At 38.1% G+C, this 17,801-nt stretch overlaps 1 protein-coding gene across 1 annotated transcript in view; it reads left to right on the forward strand.

Moving 5' to 3' along the window:
• The window catches only part of LOC124626881 (hydrocephalus-inducing protein homolog), a 74,823-nt gene extending 58,792 nt beyond the window's left edge, over nucleotides 1–16,031 (forward strand). Inside the window, exons 37-62 of the mRNA XM_053677992.1 lie at nucleotides 533–768; nucleotides 852–1,003; nucleotides 2,745–2,922; nucleotides 3,006–3,114; nucleotides 4,437–4,673; nucleotides 4,880–5,241; nucleotides 5,601–5,761; nucleotides 6,360–6,454; nucleotides 6,649–6,862; nucleotides 7,897–8,118; nucleotides 8,215–8,341; nucleotides 8,471–8,636; nucleotides 9,609–9,756; nucleotides 9,868–10,075; nucleotides 10,437–10,658; nucleotides 10,810–10,979; nucleotides 11,077–11,275; nucleotides 11,388–11,546; nucleotides 11,864–12,144; nucleotides 12,790–13,009; nucleotides 13,105–13,317; nucleotides 13,693–13,856; nucleotides 13,949–14,099; nucleotides 14,309–14,539; nucleotides 14,748–14,972; nucleotides 15,355–16,031. Coding sequence (XP_053533967.1) covers nucleotides 533–768; nucleotides 852–1,003; nucleotides 2,745–2,922; nucleotides 3,006–3,114; nucleotides 4,437–4,673; nucleotides 4,880–5,241; nucleotides 5,601–5,761; nucleotides 6,360–6,454; nucleotides 6,649–6,862; nucleotides 7,897–8,118; nucleotides 8,215–8,341; nucleotides 8,471–8,636; nucleotides 9,609–9,756; nucleotides 9,868–10,075; nucleotides 10,437–10,658; nucleotides 10,810–10,979; nucleotides 11,077–11,275; nucleotides 11,388–11,546; nucleotides 11,864–12,144; nucleotides 12,790–13,009; nucleotides 13,105–13,317; nucleotides 13,693–13,856; nucleotides 13,949–14,099; nucleotides 14,309–14,539; nucleotides 14,748–14,972; nucleotides 15,355–15,867 — 5,363 coding nt within the window. The 3' untranslated portion in view covers nucleotides 15,868–16,031. The remainder of the gene's footprint in view (nucleotides 1–532; nucleotides 769–851; nucleotides 1,004–2,744; nucleotides 2,923–3,005; nucleotides 3,115–4,436; nucleotides 4,674–4,879; nucleotides 5,242–5,600; nucleotides 5,762–6,359; nucleotides 6,455–6,648; nucleotides 6,863–7,896; nucleotides 8,119–8,214; nucleotides 8,342–8,470; nucleotides 8,637–9,608; nucleotides 9,757–9,867; nucleotides 10,076–10,436; nucleotides 10,659–10,809; nucleotides 10,980–11,076; nucleotides 11,276–11,387; nucleotides 11,547–11,863; nucleotides 12,145–12,789; nucleotides 13,010–13,104; nucleotides 13,318–13,692; nucleotides 13,857–13,948; nucleotides 14,100–14,308; nucleotides 14,540–14,747; nucleotides 14,973–15,354) is intronic.
• The last annotated feature ends 1,770 nt before the right edge of the window (nucleotides 16,032–17,801 follow it).

The following is a 17,801-nucleotide window of genomic DNA, read 5'->3' on the forward strand; positions in this document are numbered from 1 at the left end:
GACTGTGAAGACTATAGCATATGATTTACATTATTTTCATACTCATCAAACCACTGAGTGAGCCCTTGTGAATGGGGGAATTGTCATCCTGGAAGAGACAATAAGGATAGAATGATTGATGATAGGCTTTGCCAATAAGTGGACCCCAAACATATTCACCCCAACATAATAGAGTCATCTGTTTTTCCTTTAAATTGTTACCTATCTCTATATTTGTCTTAAAGCTGATAGTAACACTGGAGAAATACTCTAGAGTTTTTCAACCTAATCTCTAATATTTATTATTTCGAGCCAGAGGGTATCTGTATTCTTTCAGGGAGACCTGTAAAAATTTTTGATTGTGGTAGATAAGGTTAACATTGGAGTGCACTTCAAATGATGTCATCAAATAGATTTGATACTTATTTAATGTACTCTGTATATTTTTGTTTTGCCAGTGGTAATAACAGTGATTAATATGTAATAAAATGCAGGTCAATCCAAGTATTCAAAAATGTGTGACTGGCAGTGTATGTCACTTCTTTCTGTGTAGGAATAGCCCATGAAGATATTGCTTCAATCTTTGAAGAACACAGATTGTGCAAGAACAGTAACATGCTACAATGTAAGCATTATCAAGAGGCTATGGGCATCTACATCCAGGACGAGAACAAGTTTGTCTTCAACAATGTGCTAGTTGGCCAGTCAGCCAAGGCCCGCTTCCGTCTTACTAACCCTGGAAAAATAGCTTGTAAACTTAGTTTACAGGTGAAAGCTGTCCTCAACCAGGTGTGTTTGTGTGTAACTGCTGCTAATATGAGCATGTCATGTTTAAAGACTTTGATTGTGTTTATTGAATATTGCTGTTTCAGATGTCCATACGTAGCTCTGAGGTGTTTGAACTGAGCCCTACTCGGATGAGTATCCCCAGTCACTCACATGCCTTTGCTACAATTACCTTCACTCCCCAGCACATGCAGACCTACCTTGGAGTGTTTGAAGCCTCTCTAGAAAGGGCAGCCGGGTAAGCATATATACATATATATATATATATGCTTGACCATTAAGCTGGAATTGGTGAAAAGCTAACGATAAAATGTCTAACATTATTTAAAAATTAACAACAAAAATTTCTTGGTTTGATAAGTATACACCCCCTTTACTATGACATCTCTTGACCAGTTGCCTTCAAAGACACATAGTGACTTAAGTTTCCAACATTTGTGTGGAATCATAGCAAATAACACAATAGCTTGAATTAACAGCTATCAGTTTACAGTTTACTATCGGCCTTCATTTTGCAAGTGCACATCCACACCAATGCAGGAGAATGGACTCCAAAGACCATTCAAACCAACTGCATGACCAACTTGGGGAAAGGCACACATCAAGTGAGGGATTTCCAAAGCTTTGAAGATACCCTGGAGCACTGTTACGTCCATCATTAAGAATTGGATAGTGCCTGACACCACCCACAGTCTGCCAAAATTTGCCAAAATGGGTCAGAAATTCATATTCCAATAGGTCAGTGACCCCAAATATAAGACCAAAGCTAAGTGGCTTGCTAGGAACAAGGTGGATGTTTTGGAGTGCCCTAGTCAAAGCCATGACCTAAAATTTAAAATCTACGGACAGACTTGCTGTCTATCAGGGAAAACCAACTAACCTCTCCCAGCTTGAACATGTCTACAAAGGGGAAGATGTTCAAGTGTGCCAACCTTGTGGAGGGCTAACCAAAAAGACTGATAGCTGTACTTACTGCCAAAGGTGCCTCTACAAAGTATTGACTATGGGGGGTGTATACTTGAGGAAGAGAGGAAATTATATAAATGAGTAAATTTCAGTACTTTCAGTAATGCTCTAATTCTCATGCTGTTTGGATCAGGGAAATCCCATTTAAATCTCAGATGTTTAGAGAACCTGACACAACAAAATGTACAAATTTTGAAGTTTATTTTCTATCTACTGTATATAGTTTGTACACAGAAATGTTATGTTAAGATCAAAATAATCCATTTAAAAAAAGTAGAACAATGCTTAAACATTATTTTTTCCCTATATTTTCCTTCATTAAACCAGGCAATATTCATATGTGGTGACTTAAGTCAGCCGTTTAATTTTAAACATTGCATCAATATTTACACAGGGAAATTTAAGCATACATAGAGTGCAACATGCAAATGAGCACTCTATTTTAAATGTGTGAGCATTCAGATTGATCTCCTGATAAATTCCAGATACATTTGTGTGGGTGTTTTGATAAACTATGGATTAATTAATTTGGATGGTGGCACCTATGGTGTCATCCAAATTAATTATAAAAATGAATGCAGGCCAGTTTGTAACTATGACACATCACAAGATAATAATTTTGCTAAGTTGATGGCCTCTGGAACGTGCATAGAAATATACGGTAATTGCAATATGCTAATTTGGTCCATATAACCGAAATGATGTTTAGAGTCTGAGAGTAAAGAGCAAAATGGTAGACTATAAAGGTTTACAACTTTTTTGTAAACTTATAGCAAGAAGATTATTTGAGTCTTTTGCCTCTTGGCTCTATTTTCATGGTTATGCAAGCACATGTTTTTTCGTTTAGCGCTGACATACTCCTATTTTGGTTGGGTCCAAGCCTATTTAATCTATTTTGGTCCAAAAATGTGCTCATATTACAACCTCCCAAGATCCCCTCTTATTTCAAACAAAGAAAAGGCAGTATTTTGTCTTTATTGTCTTATCTTTATTAGCGTGTTCTCTTTGGGCAGGAGCAAGGTGCTGGTGTTTGATTTGCTGGGAGAGGGTAATTTGCCCTGCATAACTATTCTAAAACCAATCCAGAGGACTAAACATGGACAGCCAGTCCTGCAGTTCAAGCGGCTGCTGGTAGACAAGAGACAAATCCTCCCTCTGGTCATCAAGAACATTAGCAATGTACCTGCACAGGTAAGATGAACACTTTACAAACACTTTAGTTTGTAGGGCATTGCTTTGCCTCACCAGAGATGTTACTTTTATGACTCTCATAGGTTAGCATTGATCTGCTTGACAAGATGGGAGTCTTTGCTTTAAGGGCAGCTCCTGACACCTTATGCAACCACATCTCCTCTTCACACATTGCAAGTGAGCCTGGAACAGGTCAGTATTGAAGCCTGATTGCTAGTGAGGTATAGTGAGGATTTCATTGTGCACAATTGGAATTACAGACTTAAGCACAGACACTTTAATTCAGACATGATTTTATAACCTTGATTTATACTGTACTGTATCTCGTGGCTACATTAAGTTGTGTGTACAAATGAACTTGATAAAATGCTATTCTACAAGCTGCCGAATAATGTGGTTGTTAGCCATTTTGTTAAAGAAAACTAAATTTGTTGCGATTAATGCGATAATTGCAACTATAACTATTCATGCATTGATATATTGGCAAGGCAATAATGTATAAATTTAATGCTTGCCAAAATAAGTCGCCAACTCTGAATACAGTCTTTGGATTCTTAGGTAAGGGTCACCCCTCCAAAAACCACAACCCCACGTGTACTCCCCCAGCTCATCCCTAGTTTAGATAGGATACAGAAAAACATGCCACTTGCACAGCATTTATTATTCATTTGTTCATTAATTAATCTTCGGTAACCCATATTATCCTGGTCAGTTTCGCAGTGAATCCTGAGCTTATCCTGAATCCTGGGCATAAAACTGGAATATACACTATAGTACACCATCACAATGTTGTGATCTCATACATACAGTACATACAGTAATAAATGTCTTCATACTCAGTTACACAACCATGAGACCATTGTTTCCTGCCTCTGTACTTTTTTTCATTCTGTGTAGGTTGTTCATTCGCTCATTTGCCATTACAACTAATACATTTAAATATCATACAATGGACATAAAAAAATCCATCGTATCTACACACCCCTATTCTAATTACATGTTCTCTTATGCTATAGTCTAAAAGCATTTTTGAATTGTGTTTGTCTCATCTTTTATATGGTAACATTTAATTTGGGTAATCCACTTTGGATACCTTATAAACCATTTATAGACTGTCCTGAAGGAACTTATCAACTGATTCCCCACAACTATACACGATAGGACAACAATTATTGAGTGTGTATAGATTATCTGTGAAATATATATATATATATATATATATATATATATATATATATATATATATATATATATATATATATATATATATATATAACACCATCAACTGATGCAGTGGCAGGCTTCAGGTTTGTCAGAGGAAGTACATTAGGTTTCACCTCCTTTCTGTTTGGAAACCATTGTGCAGTAGGAGAACTACATTGCGGGTGGGGATTGGCTAAAAATAAAACTAAAAATTATTTTAAAAAGGTAATAAAACATAACATTTACTCAAACACTCCACCATTTTGATTATTTACAATCCTTGAAAGTGTAAAATATAAAATTCTTCACAGAAGAAAGACAGATGGCCCATTTGGTTTCCCTGACTCTAATGGCTGGACAGCAAGCGGAGTTTGCAGTGGAGTTTCATCCGGAGCTACCTCATAGTTTTGAGGCCACCATGCAGCTGTTGGTAAAAGACAACCAGTATGAAACGACACTGATACAGCTCCTAGGAGAGGGCTACCGTGACATAATCTCTTTGGACCACATCAGCAGCAAGGTTCCTCAGGACCAAGACAGCACAGAAGGTGAGTACAGACCTTGTGTGTATAAACTTTTACAAAGATTACACTAGAATAATATATGAATGTTGAGAGACTTTGTTCTACCAGTTCTAAACAGAATCTGCTTGCATTGATTGGATTATCATTTAGCATTTTGAGCCTAAAACAAGCAAAATACATGCCTTATCTCCAACATCGTTCTCCTCTTCTTTACTATACACCCCCTACAGCCAGATGTGACATTGTGCACTTCGGAGACTGTCACGTGGGTCGTCTTTACCACAAGACTTTCACCATGACTAACCACAGTAACTCAGTGGCTCTGCGCTTTCAGTGGCCTCAGGGTGAACCACATCTGCATTTCTCACCTCAGATAGGCCATCTCCATGCCGAGTGCACCAAGGAGGTGACCGTAAGCTTCAGCTCAGAGCAACCCATAGTGCTGAATGCACAGGTAATGAAGTGTAAACTCTACCAGATAACCTTCCAGCAGCCTGTGGACCAAGTGCCAGACTGGGATGACCGTCACCGGACTGTCAAGTGGGTGGATGTGGAAAAGCCGCTCTCACCTCAGAGACCAGCCAAGAAAAAGGTAAGAGGGTAGTAAGAAAGCAGACTATGTTGACATATAAATATGCAAAATAACCAAGGAAAAATTTATTTCTGTAATGTCAAACATGGCCTTGGCTAATGTTTGACATTCATTATTAGTATGAGAAGTACAATTATACCAAGTTAGGCTTTTTTCATTCTAAACTCCAGCAATTGTAAGACTCTTCATCAGCAACTCTGCTAATGACAGAGCTCAAATGAAAAGGCTTATATGAAAAATTAACAAATACATTGTCTGATCTGTCTCTCACAGCCTGAAAACGTAACCATTAGAGGTCAGCATTTGATACACATGGGAAATATGTAATAGTAGTAACTGCTGTGGTGTTCTGTGTCTAGGTGGTAGAGACTGATCCGGAGCCTGTCCATTCAGTGGTGGAAAACTCGGTTAGGGAGCTAGAACTGGGGATTAGTGCCATGTGTGATTATGCCAAGTTTGAGTGTGATGCTGAACATATCCATTTTAAAGACACCATGCTCTTTCAGACCAGAATCTTCCAGTATGTATGATTGAATTTTTTCCTTTATATTACTCTGATACTTCACCCAAAATACTTACAAAAATATGTGTGTGTGTGTGTGTGTGTGTGTGTGTGTGTGTGTGTGTGTGTGTGTGTGTGTGTGTGTGTGTGTGTATTAGAGATGCACCGATACTAAATTTCTCAGCCGATCCTGATACCAATACTTTTGCCTTTTATGCCTTCTTTTAAATGAATAATAATTAATTCCACAACTCTGAAATAAATGCAAATAAAAACTTTATTCTCTCCAGTTCAAAAAGTTGTTTCACAGTAACTGGTCTCATAAACAGAAAACACCTTACTCAATTTAACATTAACACATTAACTAAATTCTGAAGATTAAAGTAAGATTTCTTAACTTATTAAATGTTATTAATTCATATTAACAGAATTCTGTTAGGCTCACATTCACTCACCACAAACAAAAGCATTTCTACTTTATCATTGAACAACATATTTATATATATGTATATTATTTTGGGGAATTTCTTTAATACTTGCATTTAAATTATTAAATATGTAAATGATAAAACGATCAAATATGTTATAATATATGTATCTCATGTGGTGCCTCCAGAATGCAGATGGACAACAAAGGCACTGTGGAGCTTGAGTACTCCTGGCAGGTTGTGATGGAGACCTTTGGGAAGACTCTTTGCTTTAATCATGGAGGTAACTGTTGAGTCTGCATCTAACACTAGCACAGAAGTCAATATATGTAATCACAAACCATCAGCATTTTCTATGTTAGATATATTGATGGAAATTTGCTACCTTTGAGAACTGTAATCCGCTTAATGACTCATATTATAGTAATTGAGTAATAATCTTGTTAAGTTTAAGTTTGTGCAATGTTATGTGTACAGACATGACCCCTAATTCTGCCAAGGGAAGTCAGACAGTGCTGAGGCCAGCCAGCAATTTGAGGAGTTTGTCCACTCTGCTGTTAGGAGATCCAGAACTTCCTCCCTTCACTGTGGAGCCCAGTATGGGGCTTATCCTGCCTGGAACAAACCAGATATTTCATGTCCGCTTCTCCCCTCTAGAAGTAGCCCAATATGAGGCCAGGCTAGTCTGCAGGTACACAATCAAACACAACTGCTTGTTCTTAATTTCCTAATGAAATATATCCTCTCTTTTTTTTTATGAGGATTTACATCAATTTCATTTGTTATGTACTGTAATGAATTAATAACCAGACTTACACTTTTTTCTTTATGGCTCAGAAGAAGTGATTCACACAAGTATGTTTACAATGGGTCTCATTTATCAATCTTTTAGTAAAGTTGTGTTTTGTGTTTATGTCTGCATAACTAAACATAACCTAAAAAAAAACCTAACCCTTTTTCGCCTAAAAAACGTTTTGGAAAACTGATCTTCTTAATATTGAAGTGCATATGTTGATTGATCATAACATGCAAAGTGCATTCCTGACACAGCTCATTTGCATTTAGTGATGACAAAAACTCAAAAATCCAAATCTGAAAATTGCTCAAAAATCAAACTCCATAAAATTGCTCAAAAATCAAAATTGAGTGCTCAGACAGCTGGGATTGTGAAATAAACAATCTTGTAAAGGCTGAAAAATAGAAGTGGTCAACTAGCAGGCAGATGTGTTTTTGATGGAGACTCCAAAGCACATCTGTAAGTCACTCTGGATAAGGGCATCTGCTAAATGCTGTAAACATAATAAAAATTAAGTATTTTAAAAGCTACAGTATATTCCATAAATTAAAGTGCAATAATCCATGCAAACAATATAATTTGAAGTCGATCAAGTCGAGATTTACATTAGTTTGTTTCCATATCTGTAAATTTACACACACTCAGGAGCAGGAAGAATATGAAGAATATGAAGGTTTTATAAATTTATAGGATTTTCATGAATACCAAATTTCTTGTGTAAATGCGCATACAAGTGATTTACGAATAATTCCGCTCGTTTCCAGCTCAGTAAATTAGGCTCATTGCTATTAAGGCATTAGTAGAGATCATCTGGCACTGTGAATATGTGATATATAGTGTGTCTTTCCATTTCAGTTTAACAGTCCAGTACTGGTAGTAGCTCTGAGATCAAGTTGCATTTAACACCATCTACACTGACTTGTTGGCAGCATTCCCAATCTGAAGGACAAACAGAGTCCTGTGATAGCAGTGAACGGACGCAGTATGATGCCTTACTGCCATTTCCACCTGGAAGACTCAGGATACCTCACTGATAACAAACAGAACCTTGAGCTCCCTGGCCCCCAGGGGTCCACACCCAGGGCCATCCTGGATCCCAACACCAAAGTTATAGAATTCACATCCACAGGGGTCGGCACATCTATCTGCAGGTGATCAGTTATATAAATCAGTTATATGTATCATGTGATCTTAATTGATATTTTGTTATAGTAATTGTGTTGATAATTTGCATATTGATTCTGCAGGACCTTCAGTGTTGTAAATCCCACCAACAAGCCATACTCATTGTTGTGGAGATGTGAAGACTCTGAGCTTAAACCCTTCACCTGCCTTACACCAAAGGACTTCATTCAACCTGGCAAGACGGTGGAGGTATAATAGATTAAATAACTGCATATTATATTCAGTAGATGCTTGTATGTACAATGCTTCTGGATATGTTTAAATTAGCCTGCATTTAATACATTTTTATATTAACCTTGAAAAAATCGACTGCCTCAGGTCTCATTTAAATATCATGCCCAAGAGCTGGATTTTGTGGAATCCTTCTGGACCTTCTTAATCCCAGAGCACAAGTTCTCTGTGCCCTTCCTGCTGGTGGGCATAGCGAAAGATCCAGTGGTGTACATTGATCATGCTCATCTTAATCTAGGCAGCCTACTTATAGGTAAGATACCATTTGATTCCAGTTGAGGTTAGGCAGAGGTTATCATAATGTTTTGCAAAACTGAAAAAGTGAACAATAAGCATAACAAACAGTTCTATGTTAGAAAAGAGTACCAATGCATGAACAGTATGATACATAGGCCTGCCGTATCATATATTAAAATTAATGCTTTTGTAATGGATTTTATCAAACATTTGAAATTATTTTAATCTTGAAATGAAATAGTATGAATAAATTATCAAGTTTTCACCATATTCAAGGTTGCATATATATATATATATATTTGGGACAAATATATTTTTCCTTATTGTGCTAGCTTTGACCATGGTGCATTTGCAAGAAAAGGTTTATGATCTCTTTGCGAAAAGTTTGGATTTCTGCATTAATTACTCATAAAATTTAAACATTTGTTAATCATTCACAATCTAGGCTGGTAAAAATGTGTGAACTTGAATTTATTAACTTTTACGCTGGCAGGAATAACCTCCCCTAAACTGAAACTCTCATGAAGGGAGAAGTGGTCTAAAAATCAAAAACATTTTGTTCAGCAGCTATGAAAAACCTTTTATAGAATGTATTGTTGCTAAATGAGGTTCTACCTGGTACATCCAAAGGAGGTTCAAACTTTCTCTTACAATAGCATGGTTCATTTGTTCATAATCAAACACTTTTTTTTTTACCATATGGCAACCTATTGTAGTATCATAAGATCGTTAATATATGGTGCCACACTAAAACCACCAAGTACCATAGTTACAATAAAATGTCATAGTAAAACTGTGGGAGCATCAGTGTTAAATATGTAATAAAAATATTTACTGTAAAGCACTGTAATAAAAGCATGATAACACATACTGGTTATGGCTACCACATAGGTACCCGAGTAAAACTGTGGTAGTATCATAGTAAAACCATACGTAACTACAGGGAATGTTCATATTGAATATCATGCATGAATGTGTACACATGTAGGTCGTAAGGTCCATAAAATTGTGTATGTGGTGAACGAAGAAGACCAACCTTTCCACTTTGTCATTGAGGAGGTCTCTCGGCACTCAAAGTCTTTCAAAGACAGCCTGATACTGAAGCCCATGCAAGGGACAATACCCCCCAGAGACAAGTAAGGCAATCTCAGCACCATACAACACCACAGTCCTGTACCAATGATGGAAATAAAAGCTAAATGATGAGAAAATAGTCACTAGGTATGTACATGTTGTCTGCCTATTAGGTTCCCAGTGGCCATATCTTTCACACCTACACAGGAGGGTATGGTGACATTTAACCTGCGCATGGTGATCAGAGGAAAAATTCAGCCACTCACTATGAACGTGAAAGGGGATGGCTACAACATGAATGTCTGTGTCCAATATGAGAGTCCAGAAGGGGCCATGACTGAACTCTCTGCTGCTGATAGTCATCTTGTGGACTTCAAACAGGTGAGCTATTATATAAGCTATGAAACAGCATATTTATCTGAAAGTCTATTATAAGTCACCTTGAAACAGGGTCTGAGATTTAAAAAATATAATAATAATAATTCTCCCACTAAGTTTTGTACATTTCAATAGATAGTTGATCTAATTTTAGTGAAATGTCCTAATTATTATGTAAATTGAACAGGGATATATATATATATATATATATATATATATATATATATATATATATATATATATATATATATATATATATATATATATATATATATTTCTTTTATCAGTTTATCTTATATGTTCATTAGACTTGGATTGTTAATACAAAATGTGTATCTTTGTCTCATTCTTTTCTTTTGGATAGGTGGAGCTGAGTAGTAAGTCCACGTGTGCCTTTGTGGTGTCCAACCCTGGGAGATTCAATGTGGATGTGCAGTATGAGATAACAGGACCTGAAGAGCTGCATTGCCACCTGCAGGTGGAGTCCACAAAAGCTGTAGTGTTAGTGGGAAAACAGAATCGTTGCATCCTCAGCTTCTTCCCCCTGAAGAAGTGTGACCTCAAAGATATGGGCTTCTTAATCAAGGCATCCTGTTTCTTTTTTTTCCTCTTTGTCTTTTATTTATTTTTATTGATTTTTTTTTTACATCTTTTTTTGTATTTCATTTTTGTATATTCATGTTTAGTGACTTTGCAATGTTTTATGATTCATGCTTTTGATTCATTCTACTCTGTAGGTAAAGGACGGCCCTGTTTTCCGTTGCAGACTGCTGGGTTCTACCACCAGCCTGGGCCTGGAGTTTTCTTTCCTCAAGTACAACTTTGGAAAGAACTTCATTTACTCTGCTGGCATGGTGCCTGCCACATGCATACTGCTTATCAGCAACAAAGGGGATAGAGGAATCAGGTAAATGGTGGGGGTCATCATGCATAAACTGTAACTCATTAATTTTTTGTGTGTTTTAAAAATGTTTAATTATATGTTTCCTCTTCATTTATTATAGTGTGGACTGTTTATTCTCCAACACCCCTTTTCTGGAAGTGAGCTTCATACCTGATGTGCTGCCCCCTGGTGGTAGCATGGAGGTGCCTTTCAGGTTCTACCCAAGAGAAGCAATGCCCTACCATGAAAAGGTGGTCTTTGAGATAAATGAGTATTCCATGCAGGTAGTGGAGATCATGGGGCAAGGAATTGAGATGAAGGTGAGAAAGAGAAAATTTACAATGCATTGTCAGTGGCCTGCATGACACCAAGCATTTCTGATCTGTGTACATAATTTTAGATAATATTCTCATCAGGGTCTGGTTTTCCTAGATTGACGTAGAGGATCCAAAATTAAAGACAGTGAAGCTTGGAACTCTACAGGTGGGTGAGAGGAGCAAGAAGCTCATCCCCCTGATAAACAACAGTCTGTCTTCCTTGACCTTCTCTCTCTTCTTCAAACCCTCTGCACAGACTCTACTGAACTCTAAGGTAGGACACATAGACACACAGACCTAACCTGTCTGACTTACAGTATATTCCTTAATTTCATACCTGTCCTATTCATTTCATTGTAGTTCACAGTAAGTCCCAATAGTGAATAATATGCTTTAATATCAATGAACAACTGAAGATTAATTGATATGGTGCATTTCAAAAGCCCAAGGATGCTCTAGACAATCACTAATTTAACAATGGACACACGCACACACGCACACACGCACACACGCACACACACATACACACACACACAAACCAATTATGTAAATGATCTATCCCACTCTAGAATGTGTATGTATGTTCCTCAGGTCCTGTCAGTGAATCCAAGTAGGAAGCTGACGCTGAAGGGTGGGGGGGGGAAGTGTGTGGTGGAGGTGCTCTTCAGCCCTCAGCAACGCATGGCCCCATTCAGCGAGGAGGTGCAGCTGAAGTGTTTGGGCACCATACGTCCCCTACTGGTGCTGAAAGGCTGCTGCCAGGGTGTGGAGGTCACACTGGACCAGAACTACTTGTCCTTTGGAGCAGTGGCCCAGCACTGCCAAGCCACACGTCATATTATGCTGCAAAATACAGGAGATATTGGGGCTAGGTGCATATATACATACACATATTCATATCCACCATTTGTGCATGGTATGCTCTTGAGCAGGGAAGTCAGACTCCAATCCTGAAAGGCGACATTAATACATGGTTCAGCATTTTTACTTCATTTAAAATGCCTCATCAGGTAATAAACCCTTTTGCAAAGTTCCAGATTCTACTCAACAGACATTTGTTGGGAGTAGAAAAATGACAGCAACCGTACAATTTATGAATTACAATGCTGAATTTGTTGTGATTAAGAGGAAGAAGAAAAATACTTCTTCAAGCTCACACTCCCATTGTAGAAAATTAAATAAGTGCTACTCTTCATTCTCTGTTCTTTTTTTTTTTACTGTTCACAATGTCCATGAATAAATTATTAAATAATAGTTTGTTTTACCATGATATGAGTATATTCAATAAAGTTCTCTCTTTACAGATGTAATCATTTACCTGATTTGATAATTAAGTACATTCTAAGTATAAACTTTCTAATTAGTTTTTCTCTTGTAGACATATTTTATGTATTGTTGTGGTTTATATGTTTTTTGTTAATTACTTTTGCAGTAATTACTATGCTCTGGCAAATCAAGAATTTTGGATTCTTACTTTCCATAACTTTTTAAAGACCTTGTGTGTATTTTTGTATCAGGTTCAAGTGGGATGTAAAGGCTTTTGCTCCAGACTTCAGTATCTGCCCTGCTGAAGGTTACATTTGCCCAGGAATGGAGGTGCCTTTGGTGGTGACCTTTGCTCCTGATGAGGTCAAGCAGGAGCTGTGCTATGATAACCTTTTCTGCTCTATAGAGGGGGGCAAGCCTGTAACCCTCACCCTTGCTGGCTCCTGCGTTGTTCTCCCAGTAGCCAATCAGGTAAAACATTGTCTCTGTGTGATTATCATAGGTATTAATTGTCTTTTATCGATCTGTGACCTATATGTATATACTCTCTCTTTCCCCCTCTACAGGTGCTGAATTTTGTGTGTCAGGTCCGTAGTCAGTGCACTCAGTCTGTGACTCTGTCTAATAATACTAACCAGCGCTGGTGCCTGAAGCCTGTGATTGAGGGTGAATATTGGAGTGCTTTACTCTCCCTCGTCATTGAGCCATACCAGCAAAATAAAGCCTACGAGATCACCTATAAGCCCATGGTCATGACCACGGATGGTAAAAAGCACCTGGTAAATCTCTCTCTTCCAGAGATCATTTTTTTTAGCTTGAGTAACCTGACGGAACATGGACAAGCCGGGAATCCCTGTTTGACAGTTTAATTAACATTTTTAACCACTCCTCTTAAGGAACATAGAGATTAATTCTGAAAGGGAATTACCAGCTATGTCTTTTAATGTCCGTTCTCTCTGAATTGTCTTTGAACTCTACTTTAGACAGTTTGTGATGTTATCTAATTAGGATATCAGTTAGTTTTACTTGTACAGACTGAAGAGTACATGAGAAACTATCCAAAATATAGCACATTCTCCTTTAACAACAAGCTCCATTTTCATGGAGCTGAATGTAAAATGCTGAGTGTGAATGTGCTTTTATGTTTGGTCTAGGGCTCCATGTTTTTCTCTTTCCCCGATGGTTCAGGCATGCTGTACACCCTACAGGGCACAGCAGAGCCACCTAAAGCCGTGAGCACAATCAGCCATGAAGTACCTTGCAAGACATCCTACACAGAGATTGTCCCTGTTCATAACTGGTTGTCCAAACCTCAGAGGTACTACACACATACACAGACTTATTGTATTCAGCAACAAATCATAATAATAAAAAAATAATACAGGTCTAACTCCTGCTCCTGCTGTGCAGATTCCATGCTATAGTGGAGATGATTAAACCCGAACGTCCTGACAGCACGATCTCACTGAAGGGGCTTGATTATGTGGATGTGTCGGCGTTGACCAAACGGAACTACAAAATCTCCTTCTTCAGCTACAAGGAGTGCCAATGCAATGCCAAAGTAGTGCCAAACCCCACTACAGTTTATACTAATTCCACCAACTTCTTAGGAATACAGAAAACAACACAATACCTACAAATTCCATCCATGCTAATAATTGGCATTATATAGTATGAATAAGTCAAGCATAACTGGTTTCTTTTATGTTTTAAACTTCGTTAAATATGTTAACAATTCCATACCTACAGACATACCTCTTAATTCCACAGCTAACCTTTAAAAATGAGGCCACGGGGGAATACCAGTTCTACTATCTCAACTTCAAGGCTACACCTCCAGGAGTGATCAGGACAATTGAGATGGTTACAGTGGTTAGGCAGATGACTTCAGACTGTGTGAACTTGGAAAATCCTTTACCCACCAACCTGTTGTTCACAACTGAGTGCCGCAATACGGATGTCAACGTGCAATCTCAGTTCTCAGTGCCTGCACTCTCTACGGTATCACTTGTTTTAGTTTTTTTCTTCACCAAAGTTGTAAAAGTTGCTGTTGATTGTCTTCTCACTTAACATAATTGACCAGTGAGTAAAAACATATAGAATTCATTTGCTGCCTCTTGTTGTGAAGTTTTTGAAGTTGCCATTTTCAAAGGATTTCTGCTAATGCTCTCTCTCTGTCTGTCTCTCTGTCTCTCTCTCTCTTGAACAGGAAACCGTGAGGTTTGAGTACCAGCCTCTGCGTTCAGGTGAAACTACAGCACGGCTCATGCTGCATAACAATGAACTGGGTTATTTCAACTATGAGCTTTTGCTCCGTGCGCTTCCTGCTCCTCCTGAGAAACCCCTTTACTTCAGAGCACCACTGGGCAGTGGTCAATACCTCACTGCCAGGTTCACCAGCTATTCCCGTGTCAAGGCTGAGTACACCTGCAAGGTACAGCTTTGTTGAAATTTCCATTACATTGTAGGTTCCAGTTGCACTCTTTCTTTTGCAAGTCACTCTTTCTGTACAATATACCACAGGATTAAGTTTATCTTAACCTGTTTCGTTTGGGCCAAAATGACAGAATTTGACCCATATTTCACAAAAAATATATTAAAAGGGTTTTCCAACAAAACATTAATGCTTGGCTTGAATTTTGAAAAATAATGTTCAGATTGCAGAGATTATATTTTGGTCATTTTAGGTTAGAAAAATGAAATATAAATGTGAATATATTCCCTTTTTTTCAGAAATGTCTGGTATGTAAATATGGGACAAAAAAGATTAGTTCCTGTCACTCACATATACACCTGTTAATCCTTCTAAACTTCAGACAGACAGTCCGGACTTTATTGTGGAAAAGAATTTAATGATGGTGGCGGCGAGCTCCCAAGCAGGGACAGATGTCAGTGTGGAGGTCTATTTTGAGCCCTGTCAGTTAGGTGAGGTGCGGGGCCTATTGACACTATCATCCAGCACTGGAGGGGATTATGTGTTCCCTCTGTATGGAACATGCACACCTCCCAAAGCCCAGGGCCCCTTTGCCATCCGTGCTGGTTCCAACATCTCCATCCCCTTCAAGAATGTCTTCATGGAGACCACAGCCTTTTCTTGCCAAGTGGACAACCCAGCCTTCACCTTCAAGGGCATGGACACCATTCGCTCAAAGAAGACTCACCAAATCATTGTGAGCTTTGAGAGCCCACAGCCAGGCTCCAAGACCCCCTGCACTGGAAAACTTATCATCTCAAGTCCACGCATAGAGGGCCATGGCACAGGCCTCTCCTGGGTATATTATCTGAAAGGCATCTCCCCAGAGAAGCCTCAGAGAGAGAAGATGTCATAAAGTGCTGCCAAGGTCCAAAGAACAAATCTTACGTGTGTTTATCTTAAAAATCACATCCAACTGTAGTTTTCAATTAAATAAACATTTTAGCAATGGTCACTTTTTGCCTTGTACAGTTGTTTCAAACCCAGACAAAAGCAAATAATTTTACCTACAGTAATATAAGCATAATTACATTTCATTTACAAGTGCGTTTCAAAGGTAACTGTAGAAGTCTCTTGTATATGATTTGTGTGTCTTTCTGCATAAATTATTTGCTTTTACTATATCTGCAATATGAATTTGAACACTGACCTAAAGACATGTCTGCAGTTTATTCAATATTTAAATGGTTTTAACAGTCTGGCAAGACACTCCATAGAGTGTGGGAGTACTTTAATGAGAGAGTGGGTGAGGAGAGCTAAAGCAAGGGCAGCATGACATTAAGCAGCAGTCCTCATAGGGGCACAGTTTAAATTGGCTCTCAGTTTTTCAATTTGTTCAATGCACCCCCTTTTTCAAACATTCTGTTGCGCCCCAGCAGGTCAATTAGCAATATGATAATACTGAGCTGCATATGATAGCCTGATCATTCGGTCATACCTGATATACATATGCTTGTAAGTAATAATTATTAGTTCTTGTTGGTTAAATGGACTCAAAGGTCTGAGACTCTTCACTGATCTAATGCTGATTGCCCGGGCTGCATTTGATGGCTCTACATGTGCCTGTTTGCGCTCATTAGCCATTTCCATGAAGTGGCACTTTTGGTGAAAGCGCTATCGGACAGCAGTTCCTGTGGGACTGAATGCCAACCCATCCATCTTTTAGTGAGCATAGGTATGACAGTATGACAGAGCTACAGCAAGGGGCTGATGAGCCTATAGCATTAATATCTAGGAACCACTCAAATTAAGGGCTTTCTCTTCTCTATTGGTGCACCACTGAACCACAACAGTGGGGGCAAAGATAAGAGATTACAGCTTGTTAAAATTAGCCAAGCCCAATTTCTGGTGGAAAGAAGGAAATGGTTTGCTTCCAATCAGAGTGCATGAAACAGCCATATTTTCCTCCTGAATGCCTCACTATTGGACCACAAACTTTGTGTGTGGGAGAACATGCTTTATATATGATAAAATGTACCATACCATTTTTATAAGGGGGACCAGTTCTTCAATAAAGGAATTAAAGAAGGAAGATAGGAAAATAACCCAACACGTCAGGCATCACACCACCATATTGTTAATTTTTTTCCTATAACACTATGTTTTGTATGAGCATGTGACTTAGCAAAAAACGAAAAAAACAACACCACACACACACACACACACAAACAAGACTTAAGCAATATTCGGCTGATGGTTAAAACACCCCAGTACTTCTCTTTGACACAGGTGATTAAGGTATTCCTGCTAAAAGGTCCCGTTATTTAATTGGCCATAGGAACAGTTTTATTCCATGTATACCACAGGTTAGTTCCTACTAGTTCTCCCTCTCCTGAAGTTAATAAAATAAAAGAAATGCAGCTTGTCATGTTACTAACAAATTTCAAAGAACAAGTCCTCTACCCAAAAGACTTTCCCATAGCAGAAAGCTTAAAAGACAGCTTTACCACTGGCTGTTAAATCTCCTTCCATAGATAAATGTTCTCCTTACAGGAAACTTTACTATATTTACAATTTTATGTGTTTCTTTGTTGAATAACAACATTTTAGAGACTTTATTTTTAAGCTTAAATTAAGGTATTTGTAAGTTATAATATATATCCTAGCTACTTTTAATTATAATGTTTCAAATTTAAGAAAATCATCAATTTTACTACTCAGTATTTTGAAAAATTATAGATAATTCCCTGTACTGGTTCCCTGGTGGTCTAGTGGCTAGAGTATGCTACTCTCACTGCAATGGCCTGGGTTCAATTCCTGGTCAGGAAATCAACCACTGGAGGGCTACAT

This window comes from Ictalurus punctatus, chromosome 4 (genome assembly GCF_001660625.3).
Source record: "Ictalurus punctatus breed USDA103 chromosome 4, Coco_2.0, whole genome shotgun sequence".
In the NCBI taxonomy this organism is placed as follows: Eukaryota; Metazoa; Chordata; class Actinopteri; order Siluriformes; family Ictaluridae; genus Ictalurus; species Ictalurus punctatus.